This window comes from Oncorhynchus mykiss, chromosome 23 (assembly GCF_013265735.2).
Source record: "Oncorhynchus mykiss isolate Arlee chromosome 23, USDA_OmykA_1.1, whole genome shotgun sequence".
Classification (NCBI taxonomy): domain Eukaryota; kingdom Metazoa; phylum Chordata; class Actinopteri; order Salmoniformes; family Salmonidae; genus Oncorhynchus; species Oncorhynchus mykiss.
The window spans coordinates 20,900,640-20,919,153 of NC_048587.1; the positions used below are offsets into that span (position 1 = coordinate 20,900,640).

At 39.8% G+C, this 18,514-nt stretch overlaps 1 protein-coding gene across 12 annotated transcripts in view; it reads left to right on the top strand.

Annotated features, from left to right (window-relative positions):
* Positions 1 to 560: 560 nt before the first annotated feature.
* The window catches only part of LOC110502442 (zinc finger SWIM domain-containing protein 8), a 41,725-nt gene continuing 23,771 nt past the window's right edge, over positions 561 to 18,514 (top strand). For 3 of the 12 annotated variants that reach the window (XM_036959804.1, XM_036959811.1, XM_036959812.1), the window contains exons 1-4: positions 562 to 2,499; positions 13,580 to 13,733; positions 14,204 to 14,298; positions 17,290 to 17,462. In XM_036959804.1, coding sequence (XP_036815699.1) covers positions 2,322 to 2,499; positions 13,580 to 13,733; positions 14,204 to 14,298; positions 17,290 to 17,462 — 600 coding nt within the window. In that variant the 5' untranslated portion in view covers positions 562 to 2,321. Of the gene's footprint in view, positions 2,500 to 13,579; positions 13,734 to 14,203; positions 14,299 to 17,289; positions 17,463 to 18,514 lie in introns of all 12 variants that reach the window. The other 9 variants (XM_036959805.1, XM_036959802.1, XM_036959803.1 and 6 more) reach the window with 5 other exon arrangements.

The window sequence follows — 18,514 nt, forward strand, 5'->3', positions numbered from 1 at the left end:
ATCATATTGCACAACAGCTGATGACACTAACACTGTAAAAGTGTGATTTCCTGATAGTTGCTGGTTGAAAATACAAGCTAGGACCTTCTTATCAGCAGGTTTTGCATGGGTGGAGTTTTGACTTGCCAGGTGCCATCACCAGGCGTTATAAGTTATTATAAACTGGGTGGTTCGAGCCCTGAATGCATATTGGGCAAGAAAATACATCAGCAAATCTATAAATCAGTACCTAGTACAATAGAATGTTAAATACGAAATATGCAAAATATACAAGCAAAATATACATGGCAAGTGAACACATGGCTCATCTATGGTTTGCATGTAACAACGCCTGCATAGGCATTAGCAAAATAACAGAAGGCTGAAACATAACATACTTTTTGCATTCATACTTTAAGCATATAAAGTTGTCAAAACCAATTAGGCCATGAATGCAATCATAATTTAGTTTTGTCCAAAGGGCAACTATTGACCACTCTGAAATCTGAGTGGTAGTTAGGATAGGGTTGTGAAAAGGGTCAATTTTGGTGGCGTTTATGCCAAGATTTGTACAGTCAGATGAGAGTTTGACGCTAGCGAAAACGAGGCTGAAGTTAAAATCAGCTGATAGAGGCAACAGCCAAGCTTTGCTGAAGCCAGCGAGAGCAGAAGAGCCATCTTCCCGACCAGGGAGAGTGGAAGAGTGGGGGACTGTTGAGACAATTTGGAGGGACCCCGGTGTCGTTCGAAGGCTCGAAGACACAACGTGGGAACGGTAGGACTACCGGTGTCAGTAGGGAAGAAGGGTCTTTTTTTTTTCAGTATTCGGACTCGGAGTCATCGGGAACCAGTGGGGCTCGAGCGAAGAAGCTTTTAAAAAAATATAAATACAAAGGCAAATAAATTCGAGTCAAGTCTATTAGCTAATAGAGTAGATGTGCAATCCAACAAATATAAAACTAACCGTGCACCACTTACCGAAGACCGTTGCTCGAAAATAGTATGTATTCAGTCAAGTTTGACGGATGTGTAGGTCTTTAAAGGTGTCAAGGTAAACAAACACCAAAGCCCCTGTTGGAGCGGGTGCTGCTTTAGCTAGCTAGCTAGCTAGGGCTTTGAGACATGGATTAGGACCAAGGGTATCCTGCCAGAGACAGTGTTTGAAAGAATATTAGCCAATTTTTACGATGTTGGCCACAAATTAGAACTCCTAGCTACTACAATTGTGAATAATGACAATCGAGACTCTTGTATTTTTTAGATGTTAGCTAGCTGATTTAGCAACCTATTCTTGTTGGCCAGTGTTCGCTTACTACTGTAGTTAGCTGGCTAGTTAGCATTAGCAGATAGTTTAGCTAGTTGGCAGTTTAGCTAGTTGGCTAATGCTAGCTATTAGCAAGCTATCAGCTCCTCACTCACTACTCAAGCTTGTCTGTCAAAGAAAGCTACCGTCTCTCATTCTATCTGGATTTCACTTGTTATTTTATTCACGTTCTATCCACAGGGGAAATGAAATAGGCCTGCTAGGTTGTATTGCTTGCAAGCTTTTGGAACATTATGTTCGGTTGTCTCGAGAAGGGCAGTGTGTAGCACAGCTGATTCATCGAGGTTGGAAATGGAGGAAAACAAGTTACGTTTATGTAGATTTAATTTTAAAGTAAAGTACAATAGCTGACGTCAATATTTATTTGGACAAGTTGGGTTAATCGTAGCCAATGTAGAAAGTGTTAAATTAAAATTAGTTAGATAAGAACCCTATCAATATGTGTCTATGGGCGACTTGTAAGTGAGTGGGGGTCGTCTCCCTCGAAGTACTGTCCACTCAACTAGACAGTCAAGCAGAAACAGTCCAACTTGAAACTGTGTGGTGGTAGTGGACAGAAACTAAATTGTTACCGGACTAGGATCAACTTTCTCAGACGACATGGATATACGGTGTCTCAGATAAGTTATCACCCTAAATGGCAAGGCCTTGGTAAGAAAGATGAGGAAAAAGGTCAGTGAGTGACCTAGTTGTGCCTCTCTTTTCCAGATATACTGAATACTAATGTGGTACAATTTGTGACAAAGTATTTTTCCCCCTACTGTTTAGAATGGATATTATTGTTTTATTGTGTAGCTCGCCAGCAAGACTACAGTGAGCTCTCAGCAGTGTTTTGGTTGTGTTGCGCTCACCCCTCCCCCAACTTTTACTGGAGACTTGTGGAAGTGTTCTTTCCTTCTGCTGCCTGTCAGTGGTGGGCCACTCTCACCCTTTTTATTTTTTTTAATCCTTTGATGGAAGGCCTTGGCTATTGTACAGTCCACTTGAATCCTGTGTTATATAGTCTACAGTGGATGTAATGGAACTAATGTTCGCCGAGTGGGAAGACGGAGAAAGGTTCTCCTTCGAAGATTCTGACCGGTTCGAGGAGGACTCGCTCTGCTCCTTCATATCAGAAGCTGAGAGTCTGTGTCAGAACTGGAGGGGATGGAGAAAACAGTCTGGTGGACCAAATTCTCCTACAGTTAAGATTAAAGGTAAACACACACATTATATTACTCGTAATCACATCCTCTTGTTACACTTTCAGTGTCCTCATATTGACCTTTGACCACTTAAAACCACTTGATGCCTGTTGCCAAATAACATTGTGGTGGCCAGCATGGGTTCTCCTTTCTCTCATTACTTAAAGTGCCTGTGATGATGGATCCAAATCATCTGAAAGCCTGTCTTGAATCAGAATTTGTTGTTTGTCTAGGACGTCAGTGTTTTCTTGTGAAAATCTCTAGCCTGTTTTCAGAATAGAAAGTTCACAAGATACGTCAATGTAACTATACACATCAATCTCCAAAGTAATTTATAAAATGTAATATTGCACATTATCTTCACTAAGAGCCAATTTATGCTTGATCTGAAAATGTGGTCGGAGGCACTGTATGGATGGTGTGACGCAATTACGGAGCCTCTGGCAGCACGCAGAGGCCAAATTTAGCTCTGTACCGCATCACCGTGCGACTCACAACATTTGTAACAATGCAGAGGGCTCTGTATAGCTCCACATTGACATGATTGGTTGACGGTAGGTGAGGGCTGGAGGTCCTATATAAATACAAACTCACTTCGTTGACAACAGCTCTGCGCTGCTCCGCGAAGCGCAAGAACTATGAATGCACTGACTTCTGCAGAGGCTGTATCACTCTAAATGCTGCTCTGCCAATGAAGAAGTAGTGCCTTTTATTGTACATTTGAATAATGGTGTAGGCCTACAATTGTAAACTGCTTTGATCAGTGTAGCCTAGTTAAAAATAATTAATTTGGTCCTAATTTCCAGTTGGTTGTCCTGTCATCATTTGACCATTGATCATTTAGGCTTTGTGCATTTTAGTTTAGTTTGGCCTTCCTAGGATACCATTTTCCCAGAATTGAGGCATAGCAAGCTTGTTCTCTCAGAATGAAGCCCATTTGTTGACTGCACAACAACAGCCCATGTTGCTCTGCTGCTTATTCTTTGGAGAGTCCTCAAAGGGCTCTGAACTCATCAGTATGGGACACTTTGCCAATGGGAGTGCAAGTGCTGGCTGCCCATGTCACTGAGTTCTCATTTAATTTAGGCCTATTGGCTGTGATGTCATTGATGATAACCCATAGTTTATTTGCAGGATAGTTCCTATAATACTTGCATAATGTCATTTCTTTCTACATCCCCCTAACCTCAGGTCTACAACATTGTCCTCCAAAATGTATTACTTACTTTCTCTACCAAAGTAGATCATGTTGTATAGGCTAGGCAGCCTACCGGTTAAGAGTGTTGGGTCAGTAACAGAAAGGTTGCTGGTTCAAATCCCAGAATAAAGTACGTGGAAACTCTAACCGTGCCCTTGAGCAAGGCACTTAACCCTTATTTGCTCCAGGGGTGCTGCACTACTATTGCTGATCCTGTAAAACCACACATTTCACTGCACACATCTGGTGTATGTGACATGCATAAATACTGAACAAAAATATAAACGCACCATGTAAAGTGTTAGTCCCATGTTTCATGAGCTGAAATTAAAGATCCCAGAAGTTTCCATATGCACAAAAAAGCATATTTCTCTCAAATGTTGTGCATACATTTGTTTACAACACTGTTAGTGAGCATTTCTCCTTTGCCAAGATAATCCATTCACCTGACAGGTGTGGCATATCAAGAAGCTGATTAAACAGCAGAATCATTACACAGGTGCACCTTGTTCTGGGGACAATAAACGGACCCTCAAAAATGTGCAGTTTTGTCACAACACAATGCCAAGTTTTGAGGGAGCATGCAATTAGCATGTTGACTGCAAGAATGTCCCCCAGAGCTTTTACCAGAGAATGTAATGTTATTTTCTCTACCATAAGCCACATCCAACGTCATTTTAAAAAATTTGTCAGTACGTCCAACCGGCCTCACAACCGCAGACCATGTGTATCCGTGCCAGCCCAGGACCTCCACATCCAGCTTCTTCACCTGCGGTAACATCTGAGACAGCTGATGAAGCTAAGGAGTATTTTGGTCTGTAATAAAGCTCCTTTGTGGGGAAAAACAACTTTTGATTGGCTGGGCCTGGCTCCCCAGTGGTTGGGCCTATGCCCACCCATGGCTGCACCCCTGCCCAGCCATATGAAATCCATAGATTAGGGCCTAATTAATTTTTTTCTAACTCAGTAAAATTGTTAATTATTGCATGTTGCGTTTATTTTTGTTCTCTCTCTCTCGCTCTCTTTTATTTATATATATATTTATTTATATATATATTTATATTTATTTATTTATATACATATATATATTTATTTATTTATATATATATTTATATTTATTTATTTATTTATATATATTTATATATATAAAAATATATATATATATATTTATATATATATATTTATATATATAAATATATATAAATATATATATAAATATTTATTTATATATAAATATATATATATATATAAATATTTATTTATATATATGTATATATATATTTATATATAAAAATATATATATACATATATATATTTATATATATAAATATATATATATACATATTTATATATATAAATATATATATACATATATATATTTATATATATATATATATATAAATATTTATTTATATATATATTTATTTATATATATTTATATATATATTTATTTATATATATATATATCACACACATTTTTTTTAAACTTTGGTTTCATTGAGCATAGTGCTGTTGGAGTGACTTAATCTGTCAATGATTTGTAATGTTGGCCGACCTGGCTGTGTGGGTGGAGTTGTACACTGGGGTCCGTCCGTCCGTGTGTGAGTGGGGGTCCTGGAGTCTCAGCTGAGTTCTCTGAGCTGGCTTATTGGACGGCAGCTGGGGAGGGGTAAACAGAGCGCCGACCCGTGTGGGTTGTACAAGCAAGTAAGGAACCGGCGGGGGGGAGAAATATTTATTAGAAGCCTCAGCTAGGGGAGTTTGGGGGAGGGTGTGTGTGCGGTCAGGCCTGTTTGTTTACGTTTAAGGAGTGGTAGGGGAAGGGTGGAGTGGAGTCAGCTGTGGGCTGTATAGAGGGCTTTGTCTTGTTCAGGTCATTCAGTTCAGAGCTGGGGATTGTGGTTTAGTAATACAAAACCCAATTTTATCAATCTTGAAGGCTAGCTTATATCTACTGACCCTGGTTCAATTCCAGGCTGTATCATAACCCGCCGTGATTGGGAGTCCCATAGGGCGGCACACAATTGGGCCAGCATCGTTAGGGTTTGGCCGAGGTAGGCTGTCATTGTAGATAAGAATTTGTTCTTAACTGACTTACAGAGTTAAAGGTTAAATATATTTATTTATCTCAATTGCTCAAAATGTAGGGTATGGTTAGGGTTTTGGTTAGGCCCTATGCATCTGTTGGCTCTGTTGATTTCTTTCTAACCACAGACTGGAGAGAGACAGTAAGCACACAACCTACTGGGTATGTGTGTGAGCAGCAATCCTTCACCACTCTACAATGGAACAGCTATTTGAGCGTGGCACCCCCCCTGCTCTCTCCTGATTGGTCAGTAAGGAGTTAGTCACCATGCAACTGGCAGTGACTGGATGGCAACAAAGACTCTGCGAGACCCTGTTACGGCACCCTCGCTGCTGTTACTGGGCTCCCCCTATTTTTCTCTTTCCCTCTCTCCCTCGCTCTCCTTCCTATTTGTAGCTTACATGGGACAGGGGAGCAGGTGTTTATAGTAATGCTGAGCGATTTAACCAAAATGTTGTTATTTTCCCAAAGTTATTAATCAACAAAATTGACCGATGTCTGTTCAATTACTTTAATTCCATTTATTTTTTGTGAGCTCAACGTGTTGTTTCTCTAGAGAGAAATCAAATCATTCATGAGATAAATTAGGCTAAGAGCTTTGTGGGACGCTGGGCTGCTTGGAAGTTGTAGTTTTCATTAGGCAAATATTGAACTTAAGTTCAGTGCAGAAACATGGTAATGAACTACAATGACCATAATCCATTGCGCCTATTCTTTCTGACCACAGACCGAAGCGCATATACACACAGACCGCATGAGAGAGGAATAGAGAGCAATAGTAATGCTGTTTTTTTGTAGGTACTAACAGAGGCTACCTCTGCCATGGCTTGATGGCCAAAGCCTATGAGGAAATATTTATTTTTATTTTTTGTTTAGGCTTTGTGGATAAATGCTGAAAATAAGGTCTGTAGTAAACACAGGTTTAGGATATCTTAAATGTTTTGTTCTATGAGAATCTGATCACATAACGCCACGTTTTGTGAATTTTGAAGCATTTATGTAATCAAAACAAGTAAAACGCTAACGATGTGTAAAAAAAATACATCGCATGCCGTTGTTGTCTAGCTAACAGGCTTAGTTTACTTTATCAGACAGACCTTATCAACATCGTCTGGGAACCGAAAAAACTAGCATCTTCCTGCTGAAGAGAGATGGTTGCAGCCTGGAGCAAACCAAAATAACATCCTTGCGTTTTTGTTCAAGCTGATAAGCAGAAAGCTAACTAGCTTTTTTGGCGGACTGCAGCATAGACAACTTTGCGTGGTTGGTGTTGTGACTTGAAAAATGTTGCGACTAATGTATTTCCATTCCTGAAAGCGACTTATCAACTGACTTATTTTGAGCACATAAAGGTCATCCATCTTAACGGACTGATATTATCTCATAGTAGAACATTTATAAGATCTCCCAAGCCTGCGTTAACCTCAGACCTTATTTTCGGTGTATATCCCAAAACCCCATTAATTTCCCTCCATAACAATGCCTAATATACCAAAGTTATAAAATGCTAACTAGTTTGGGACTACAAGCTGGCGAGCTCTATGACACTGCCAGTTTGTGAGGTAGCTCTACCCGATTTGATAGTTGATGTTAGATAATAAGCAGTCTTGAAAGTATGCCTTATCTACTTGGAAGAACTTGTCAAATGAAAGAACTAGTAAAACTACTAGCTGAACTAAATAGGATGCTGGCTGGCTGCTACTGCCTGAGCAGAGATGTTTTTAAAGGAATTTAAAAATAAGTAATCAAATAAAAACAAAGTAATATACTTAACTTAAATATTTTATTAAAGTAAGTCATGTGAGTTAATGATGGATAGTGATAAGCAGTAATGTGCGTTCACTACCATCATGGGCCTCTTATTAATTGTTAATATTCATTCAACAAACTGTCAGTGTCAGGAAAAAGGCAGTTGATGGCTGAGGGAAGCTCAAATCATTTTAATGTCATAATTTTATAATGTATTAAATGTTTTTTGTAACAAAACCGAATAAAAAAAAAAAATAGAATCGAAACGGCACCAATCACTCAGCACTAGTTTATAGTGATGTAAGCCACCTTGGTTCTCTCTGTTTGAAAAGCTCAAGCCTAATATCTAATGCAATAGAATTCACACAACTGCCTCAGGCTTAGCCCCTAAAACCTTCTATGTTAGGACAGGGATGAGGATAGTGTCCACTGAGGGCCAGGGCTTTGTTTTGGGTGTGTAGTAGTTGTGTGCTGGGCCTAGCTTGGTTGTCAGCTTATTTTATTTTCTGAGGATTGGGTCAACATGAAATTGAGAGACAATGCAGCCTGTTCTGCGTCATCCTGAAAATGGAGTCATATCTTGTCAAAACCTTTTTTGTTATTCAAACATGAAATCTTTAAAGACTTGCATCAACACATTTCCTTTTTAGGCATTAATAACCAAGTCTGAAGTGTTTGAGCATTAATTTTAAAACATTTACTAACAATTTAACACCCGTTTGAATAAATTGTCCAAAACATGCCCTTAATCTCATTACCTGAATGGTCTGAAAACATCAAGAACATTAGGAAAGCTAATACATTTTCACATTTAAAAATATTGATTATTAACAGTCATGCACAGTTACTTGAAACACTATAATATAAATATATTTTTAAATTGATTTGATTTTGACTTTCTCTCATTACCGCAACACCTTCCGCAATCTACAACCTAATATTTTTGATATTTCATTGAAACCTGACATATTTTTAAAAAATGTGGCAAGCCTGCATTTAAAAGCAAACTACTATTTTTCCTTTCATTAAATTAACATAAAATGTTATTACCTGTTGCGGTAATGATACATATGTTTTGGTATTGAGGTTGATGATTTCGGTAATGATAATAAGTATACTAAGACTGAGGTATGGTTAAAAACAACATTTATTGTAGAAGATATGAGATATTGGCACAATCATGGATTCAAGTTCAAACAATTTTATTTTGCAGTGCTTCAAAAGTACCTACCAAACAGGCTAAAATCAGAGAACACATACAAAAACATTAGAACAGCACATGTCATTGTCACTACACACACTGGCCTGTACATTGTCCCTTGGGGATGATATTTCTATGACCCCCAAGCTGGTGCAGCTTTATCTTCAAGCCAAAGTTTTCTTGCGCTTTGCAAGCACATGTTTCTCTATCTGACTCTTCGCTGGCCAATCCAAAGTGGCTTTTCAATTTAAAGAATTGAGCCTTGGAAAGGTTGTGCCTTGGATTCTTAGACAGAAATCTTCTTAGAAGATTTGCCATAGTGTCTGTTAAGGCTCTCTTACGGAATATCTTGGCCTTTTACCGAACTTCTCTGGATTTCCCATTTATTACAGTGGAGATGAAGGAAGCGGCTAACAAGTTTACGCATTTGTCTTCTCTGGCTGTTATTGGCTAATGTTCTCTGATGACCTCTCTTTGTAGTTTTCTTCTGGACCTTTCTGCCTTCCATGTTGACAATTACCTGCTTCCTCTTGGCCATCATCTCAAGTCTTTTCAGTCTTTTCTTTATCTCTTTGGTCCTCTCCAGCAGCTTCTCTTCTGTGTTGCTCAACTTTGACCTCAATTTTGATATTGTTTTCTTTCTTATGTTCTTCTTTTTGTGTGATTCCTTTGGGGTAGATATCTTCATTGGTCCTGGTGTCTGTAGAGATTAGAGGTCGACTGATTACGCGGAATGGCCGATTTAATTAAGGCAGATTACAAGTTTTCATAACAATAGGAAACCGGTATTTTTGGACGCCAATTTTGATGTTTTTTTTTTTTTACACCTTTAACTAGGCAAGTCCAGTTAAGAACACATTCTTATTTTCAATGATGGCCTAGGAACGTGGGTTAACTGCCTTGGGTTAACTGCCTTGTTCAGTGGGTTAACTACCTTGTTTTTAGGGGCAGAACGACAGATTTTTACCTTGTCAGCTCAGGGATTCAATCTTGCAATCTTACGGTTAACTAGTCCAACGCTTTAACCACCTGCCTCACGAGGAGCCTGCCTGTTACGCGAATGCAGTAAGAAGTCAAGGTAAGTTGCTAGCTAGCATTGAACTTATCTTATAAAAACCAATCAATAATAATCACTAGTTATAACTACACATGGTTGATGATATTACTAGTTTGCATATAATCGATGCGGTGCGCATTCGTGAAAAAGGACTGTCGTTGCTCCAACGTGTACCTAACCATAAACACCAATGCCTTTCTTAAAATCAATACACAGAAGTATATATTTATAGAAATCTGCATATTTAGGTAAAATAAATCCAGGTTAGCAGGCAATATTATCCTGGTGAAATTGTGTCACTTCTCTTGCGTTCATTGCACGCAGAGTCAGGGTATATGCAACAGTTTGGGCCGCCTGGCTCATTGCAAACTAATTTGCCAGAATTTTACATAAATTTGACGTAACATTGAAGGTTGTGCAATGTAACAGCAATATTTAGACTTAGGGATGCCACCCGTTAGATAATATACGGAACGGTTACGTATTTCACAGAAATAATTAACGTTTTGTTTTCGAAAGGATAGTTTCCGGATTCGACCATATTAATGACCTAAGGCTCTCATTTCTGTGTGTTATAATTAAGTCTATGATTTGATATTTGATAGAGCAGTCTGACTGAGCGGTGGTAGCAGGCTCGTAAGCATTCATTCAAACAGCACTTTTGTGCGTTTTGCCAGCAGCTCTTCACTGTGCTTCAAGCATTGCGTTGTTTATGACTTCAAGCCTATCAACTCCCGAGATTAGGCTGGTGTAACCGATGTGAAATGGCTAGCTAGTTAGCGGGGTGGAGGCTATACTGTTACACTGACAATACTAAAGTGCCTATAAGAACATCCAATAGTCAAAGGTTAATGAAATACAAATGGTATAGAGGGAAATAGTCCTATAATAACTACAACCTAAAACATCTTACCTGGGAATATTGAAGACTCATGTTAAAAGGAACCACCAGCTTTCATATGTTCTCATGTTCTGAGCAGGGAACTTAAACGTTAGCTTTCTTACATGGCACATATTGCACTTTTACTTTCTTCTCCAACACTTTGTTTTTGCATTATTTAAACCAAATTGAACATGTTTCATTATTGATTTGAGGCTAAATTGATTTTATTGATGTATTATATTAAGTTAAAATAAGTGTTCATTCAGTATTGTTGTAATTGTCATTATTACAAATACATTTTTTAAAAATTGCCCGATTTAATCGGAATCTGCCTTTTTGGTCCTCCAATAATCGGTATTGGTATCGGTGTTGAAAAATCATAATCGGTCGACCTCTAGTAGAGATGTCTCTCTTTTTAGGAGTTGAGTTGATGGCAGGGACATTTACCTGCTGAGGTGAGAATGACTGTTCTGTTGTGTCTTCTTAAAGATTTAGAAAAACTTCTTCATTTTGCTTCTTGAACATGTTGAAGTGTGTCATCTTCCTCGCTTGATGGCGTTATGTCCAAAACTGCTTTTAGGTTTTTCTTTCTTCTGTAATACCTTTGAGTTTTCCCGGCACTCTTCTTTTCATGTTGCTTCTTTGTCAGATCTTGAGTTTTCTTGATTTTACAATTTTGCTTTTGTTTTTGATATCTGGAAATGGAAAGGAAGCATGACATGAAATGAGAATGTCTCAAAACATGGGAAAAATCTTACTGTTATGGACACGTCATCCTATAGTGGAGACTGAATGGCTTACTGACTGTGTGTGTATATCCTATAGAAGGGACTGAATGGCTTACATCGTGTGTGCATCCTACAGTAGGGACTGAATGGCTTACAGATTGTGCGTGGACATCCTATAGTATAAACTAAATGGCTTACTGATTTTAGTGTGCGCATATGTAGACTTCCTAACACTGTAGGGTATTGACTTCCTATAGACACTATGAGGGCATAGACTAATATATATATATGCGCTAATTACGCTTGCTGTAACCTCTCCAACCCCTAACCCTCTCTGTCCTTCTGTACTCTTCCAGCAGTTCTGGGTTGGTGTAAACTTTTTCTCTGAATTTTGTCAGCCTTCGCTAAAGCTTTCTTTTTGTCACTTGCTGACTGTCTGCAATTAAACCAGAAAAAAGCTAAATATCAACAGTTAGTAAATAATATTTAAATGAATAGTTCATTATTTAAAAAAAATATAGTCTGTATGATTAAATTCTCATTACCGAAACAGAAGTTCTCTCTACCGCAACTGGCCTTATATTGCAGCGGTAAGTGAGAATGGTGTTGCGAAGGATGAAGAACCTTAGCATGTTATGCTAACAATAGAGAAGACATGAAGACTAAGCAAATATTTACTCAATGTACATAATTAGACATTAATGAAGTATATTTTCATAGAAAATGTTACATCTAACGTTTTACTAAATGTGGAAAACTACCTGTTTCGGTAATGATAATCAATACTGTCGTGTATGCAGGAGAATGTTTAACTTTTAACTGGAGAAATATAAAGAGATCTGCTGGTAGCCATCTTGAAGGTACTGGCAGATGTGTTGCTTCAAAATCAAACTTTATTCAACATTTTGTGTGTGTGTGTGTAAACAGTCTTTTAAAAATGCTTGTGGAGGATGAGAACATCAGTCATGGACACTTCATTTTTCCAATATTTTTTTCTTTATTATTATACATGAATATTCAGTTTATAGTTTTTGTAATTTGAAAACATGTAGAACATCTGCTTAAATTACAACATAACATACATTCAGACATAGCTGGACGCCTTGCGCTAATGACAATTTCAGCAGAAAATGCAATAAAATACAAAAATAATGAATTCCTATGTTGAAATTACTCTTTGTGCATGGTAGAGAACACTATCTTATGATATTTTGTTATATTACTAAATTACATGTTTTATATTTAAAATCATTACTGCCATGGTATTTTAATGGTTTCATGAGAATGACCCACAAGTGGTAGGTTTATTTAAAGGTATACTGCGAGAATCTGGCAATTTGTTTTATTTTTATGACTGCCTACAGTATGAAGAAAGTTAGAGGTAGTTAACTAGTGCGAGCCAATGCTAACTAACTTTAGGTCAATGACTGGAAGTATACAGGTACTGTAGAATATACTAGATGGATTGCAGTGCCATTCCCTCATGCTTCTTCGTTAGCATAAGTCTCCCTGATGAATTAGATTGCAAGGCTGCAATGGTAATAATTTTTACAGATTAAGATTTATATTTGCAATTTTTATGGAATGTGGCTGACCTTATGGTTTCCCTAGTTGTCAACACTACAGTCCAAGCCAGCTGAATATAGGGCTGTTTCTGGGTAGGAAACTGTCTAGGATTTTTTTAGTGTCAGTTTTCTTTTCAGGGTCTCTGTAGCTTTTGAAGAGTGCTGTGTTTGGAGAAGGGGTTGTGTGCATTCAGAACCCCTCAGGAAACCCAAACCCTTCCTGGGCTGACAGGACAGGCTCCCGAAGGGGCTGCAGGTTTGGCAGCTGTCCTGTGCTCTGAGAGACCAAGGGAGCTTGAAGTTCTAAACAGGCCCAGCAGGTTTTTCTGACCACGTGAACTGACCTGTAACATGGGAGTCCAGGTTTTTCCTCCCAACTAAGGCTGATGGTTTTTCCTGGACAGTTCACATGGTCAAGAAAAACTCTGGGCCCTAGTCATGATGAAGTCCAGGCCAGGACCATGTTGAAAGTGTGGAGGCTTGCACCAAGGCAATGTTTTGATAGGTTTACCATGGCTTCTGACCAGCTGAACCACAGCCATCAGTTTATTTAGACTGCTTTCTTTCCTCTAAATGGTTGATGGCAGAAAAATGTATTCTCTCTTGCTCTCTGTCTGTCTGTTAGATGGTCAGGTCATCCCTCTGGTGGAGCTTTCAGCCAAGCAGGTGGCATTCCATATCCCGTTTGAGGTGGTGGAGAAGGTCTATCCTCCTGTCCCTGAGCAGCTGCAGCTACGCATCGCCTACTGGAGCTTCCCTGAGAACGAGGAGGACATCCGGTAAGGCTGGACATGCGCGCACACACTCTGAAATCTTGCAGAGATCATCTTGGATTTCCGTAATATATTCAGAGATTTTTATGGGAATTTTGTTAAAGGCCCATTGCAGTCAAAATTCTGTTTTACTGTGTTTTGTATCATATTGTACAACAGCTGAAACTTACACTAAAAGTGTAAAATGAGATCTGTGTTATTTCCTGGTAGTTACTGGTTGAGAATTTACACAGGACCTTTTAATCAGCAGGATTTTTGCATAGTTGGAGTTTTTGCTTGCCTGTTGACATCACCAGGCTGTATTAGTTAGACCATTAAAAGTTCCAAGAGTCACAAACGCCAAATACGCAATTTATACAAATGTATTTTATACAAATGGCTGGCACAACTTCAGAGGGGACATAGTATTTGGAAAAGTTAATGTCTTTATTTTTCTCTGATCTCATCCCCCTTTCTCTGTGGATCTCCCTCTGCAGGCTGTACTCGTGTCTGGCCAACGGCAGCCCAGATGAGTTCCAGCGAGGGGAGCAGCTGTACCGGATGAGGGCTGTTAAAGACCCTCTGCAGATAGGTGAGCAATGGCCTTCACCTATACCATCTCAGCACTAAGACAACAGTAGCACGGAAGACTGAACTCTCTAAACCTCCTACAAACCTCCACAAAGTCGTCCTGGTCACACATTGGTTGGCTTGTCCCACAGCCACACACTCACCCTTTGGGCTTCAAAAAAACGAGTTGAGAATTTATATAGTTGAGTGTTATTCCCAGGTCAGATGCTGTGTCCACCTCAGCAGTGTGGTGTCCTGGTGGAACTGCTGCATTTCTCTGCTCATCCCAGATGACTGGATTAGAGCAGGCAGGCAGGATGTGTGGGGATTACAGGAGCTTTAATGACCCTAAACGTTCCTAACGGAGCCTTACTCACCAGCTGTGACAGATAGAGTTCAGATACAGCACACCACTCTCACTGCTCATTACTAGGGCCCAGAGTTTATCCTGAGCTTGTGACCTGATCAAAAAAAAAACTGTGGCCGCTACTGTTTTTATTTTCCCGGTCAGGTTATATTTATCACAAATCATTAGCCATTGACTTTGCCAACCCCCAGTTCATTAGTAGAATGAAAATTTGGTGTAGTGTAGGAATGCTGCTGTACTGTGCCGTTTAAGACATTTCCCAGGTCAATGAATGAAGTCACGGGTGAAATATAGTGCATATAGACCTGCTATTACATGGGGCACCTCAATAGTCACCTAGGATTATCCACAAGCCAAGCAGCCTGCCCCAACACACTGGACATACTACTTAATGATTGGGTTATTAATCCAGTCCTCTCAACATCACTGAGATGCCGGCTAGGATCAAAAAGTCTTACAGTGAAATGCCCTTTTATGCACTGCTCAACAGTGGATCAGTGGTTTATGCTTATACAGTCACAATAAAAAGTATGTGAACCCTTTGGAAATACCTGGATTTCTGAATAAATTGGTCATACAATTTGATCTGATCTTCATCTAGGTCACAACAATAGACCATCACAGTCTGATTAAACTAATAACACACAAACAATTATATGTTTTCATGTCTTTATTTGAACACACTGTATAAACATTCACAGTGCAGAGTGGAAAAAGTATGTGAACCCTTGGATTTAATAACTGGTTGACCCTCCTTTGGCAGCAATAACCTCAACCAAAGTTTTCTGTAGTTGCGGATCAGACCTGCCAAATGGTCGGGAGGAATTTTGGACCATTCCTCTTTACAAAACTGTTTCAGTTCAGCAAAATTCTTGGGATGTCTGGTGTGAACTGCTCTCGAGGTCATGCCACAGCATCTCAATCGGGTTGAGGTCAGGACTCTTTCTCCACACATAGTGTTGTGTTCCCTCCAAACAACTCAACTTTAGTTTCATCTGTCCACAGAATATTTTGCCAGTAGCGCTGTGGAACATCCAGGTGCACTTTTGCAAACTTTAGACTTGCAGCAATGTTTTTTATTTTGGACAGCAGTGGCTTCTTCCGTGATGTCTTCCCATGGACACCATTCTTGTTTGGTGTTTTATGTATCGTAGACTCGTCAACAGAGATGTTAGCATGTTCCAGAGATTTCCGAAAGTCTTTAGCTGACACTCTAGGATTCTTCTTAACCTCATTGAGCATTCTGCGCTGTGCTCTTGCAGTCATCTTTGCAGGACGGCCACTCCTAGGGAGAGTAGCTACCGTGCTGAACTTTCTCCATTTATAGACAATTTGTCTTACCGTGGACTGATGAACATTAAGGCTTTTAGAGATTATTTTGTAACCCTTTCCAGCTTTATGCAAGTCAACAATTCTTAATCTTAGGTCTTCTGAGATCTCTTTTGTTTGAGGCATGGTTCAGGCAATGCTTCTTGTGAATAGCAAACTCAAATGTTATGTGTTTCGAATAGGGCAGGGCAGCTCTAACCAACATCTCCAATCTCGTCTCATTGATTGGACTCCAGGTTAGCTGACTCAAATGAGCTTTTGGAGAAGTCATTAGCCCACACGTTCACATACTTTCCCCAACCTACACTGTGAATGTTTAAATGACGTATTCAATAAAGACAAGAAAAATACAATAATTTGTGTTATTAGTTTAACCTCTTGAAGCTAGGGGGCACTATGTTTGTCTATTGTTGTGACTGAAGATTAGATCAAATTTGCTGACCAATATATGCAGAAATCCAGGTAATTCCAAAGGGTTCACATACTTTTTCTTGCCACTGTAAGTTATGTTAAAGAAAGAGACTTTCACTTAACAAGCAATCTAACCTTTCCCACTGTATTAAACCTTGGAGGGGCATGCATCTTTTTCAAAGACTCCCATAATGACCCAAGGGTTCTGATTTAAAATGTTAACAACCATCTTTGAAAGCAAGCTCTTTTTCTTTATCTGCTCTGAGTGTACTTTGTTGTTTTCCTGTGAGTCCAGGGTATGTTATTCAGTGCTGTATTAGGTGAAAAGCATTAGAGCTCATTGTGAGGTAATGGAAACCATGTCTCTCAGTGGAAGTAGTAGGGGAAGGGAAGTAGGTTAGGGGTGGAGGAGGCATTAGACTGCCAGGGAGAAGCAGAAAGACTGGAACAGAGCTCCGCTCTCTGAAGGGGGCCTATTGTGTTGAATCTGGAATAGTTACGCTGAGTTGTTCCTCTAATCCCATTCCCTCTCCTCCTCTTTGCCGGCTCGGCCTCACCAGGAGAATGCTGGCTGCTGTCCAGCGGGTAAAAGCTTTTGGCCAACCTTGCTAATCTCTCTCCCTCCCCCCTCTCTCTCTCCCATCTCCTTGTCTCTCTGTGTGCTTGGAAATACAACTGCCTTTCATTTCCTGTCTGGCAGCCCTTACTGCTGCACAATGTCGGCCAATGGCTGGCTCACTATTAGTGTCAGCCCCAGCACTCTAAGTTTTCCTGGCCCACTTCATCATAATAACACTTTCTCATTCCATTTCTCCAGTCTCATTGTCTGACACAGACAAGCAGATTGACCTTTCAGAGCTGATATTATCCCCTCTGTCTTTCTCTCACTCTCACTCTCTCTCACAGGTTTCCACCTCAGTGCCACTGTGGTATCGCCCCAGACTGGCCAATCAAAAGGGGCATACAATGTGGCTGTCATGTTTGATCGCTGCCGCATTACCTCCTGCAGTTGCACCTGCGGGGCTGGGGCCAAGTGGTGCGCCCACGTGGTGGCCCTCTGCCTCTTCAGGATCCACAACGTGAGTTTAGAGTACACACGCACACAAGGCATTACCGCATGAATACACCTATACTGTACACCTTTGTGCTGTAGTATAGACAGTATATGTGTGAGTGAGTTAGTGTAGCACTGTGTAGTCAAATCCATTTCAATTCAGGAGCTTTTACCCAAACCTGGCACAGACGAGCCATAGCCTATAGACGGGTTGACAACGTCCCAACAATAATTTGTGCGCAACTCTTGAGTTAAAAGGCTGTGTTGTCATAGATATCTAGCAACGGCATCTAGAAGCTGCTGTGCGGTGAATTGTAGATTACTTGTTTCAGCTAGTTATATTTGTTCTTAATACCATGTCTTGTTTTGACTCTTGTCACGTCTATGCTAATATGGCTAGGGTTAGCTAGCCAGATAACCAACAACTGTAACAATTTATTTTAAAGACAAGTGCTTATTGGGAAAATGTCTTTATTTTTTCAATGAACATTTGCAGACGAAATATAACTGGCATGTTATCAAGAATCCTTTGACTGTAAGCCAACCCTGTCTGTTTTTACCTCGTAGTTGCGCACCAATCAGTTTTGTTGGTAAACACCTCACCCGACTCTCCTGATATCACAGTCGAGGTGGGTCTTGCAGGGTCTGATGGGGTGTGTGTGTGTGTTTTTGCAGGAACGTGTGTGTGGGCTCAGTTCAGCCTTTGAAGTTCTGTCCAGATGTACTAAGATCATATGAACCCTTGGCCAAGCTGATTATGCCATCATGATCAGAATCAGAAAATGAACTTTGAACTCTCAATCCTCATATTTACTTTCCTCTGGAAAACAACTCTATCTCGCTCGGTAATCATCAGTCCAGGAGAGCGCCTCGTCTCCCATAGCCATCCCTGTCTTATCGGCCACTTCATCCTGTTAGCTGTTCTGTGACACGCGTGAGCGCACACACTAGTTTTCTTGTGACCATTTATCAGGCGCACATGGACCCTCATTAGCCATTATTGTATTGAATGGGTGGATTGACTGTAAATTAATGAGCAGCTTTCAGGCCCAGATAGGTGTGCTGTGCTATTTATGT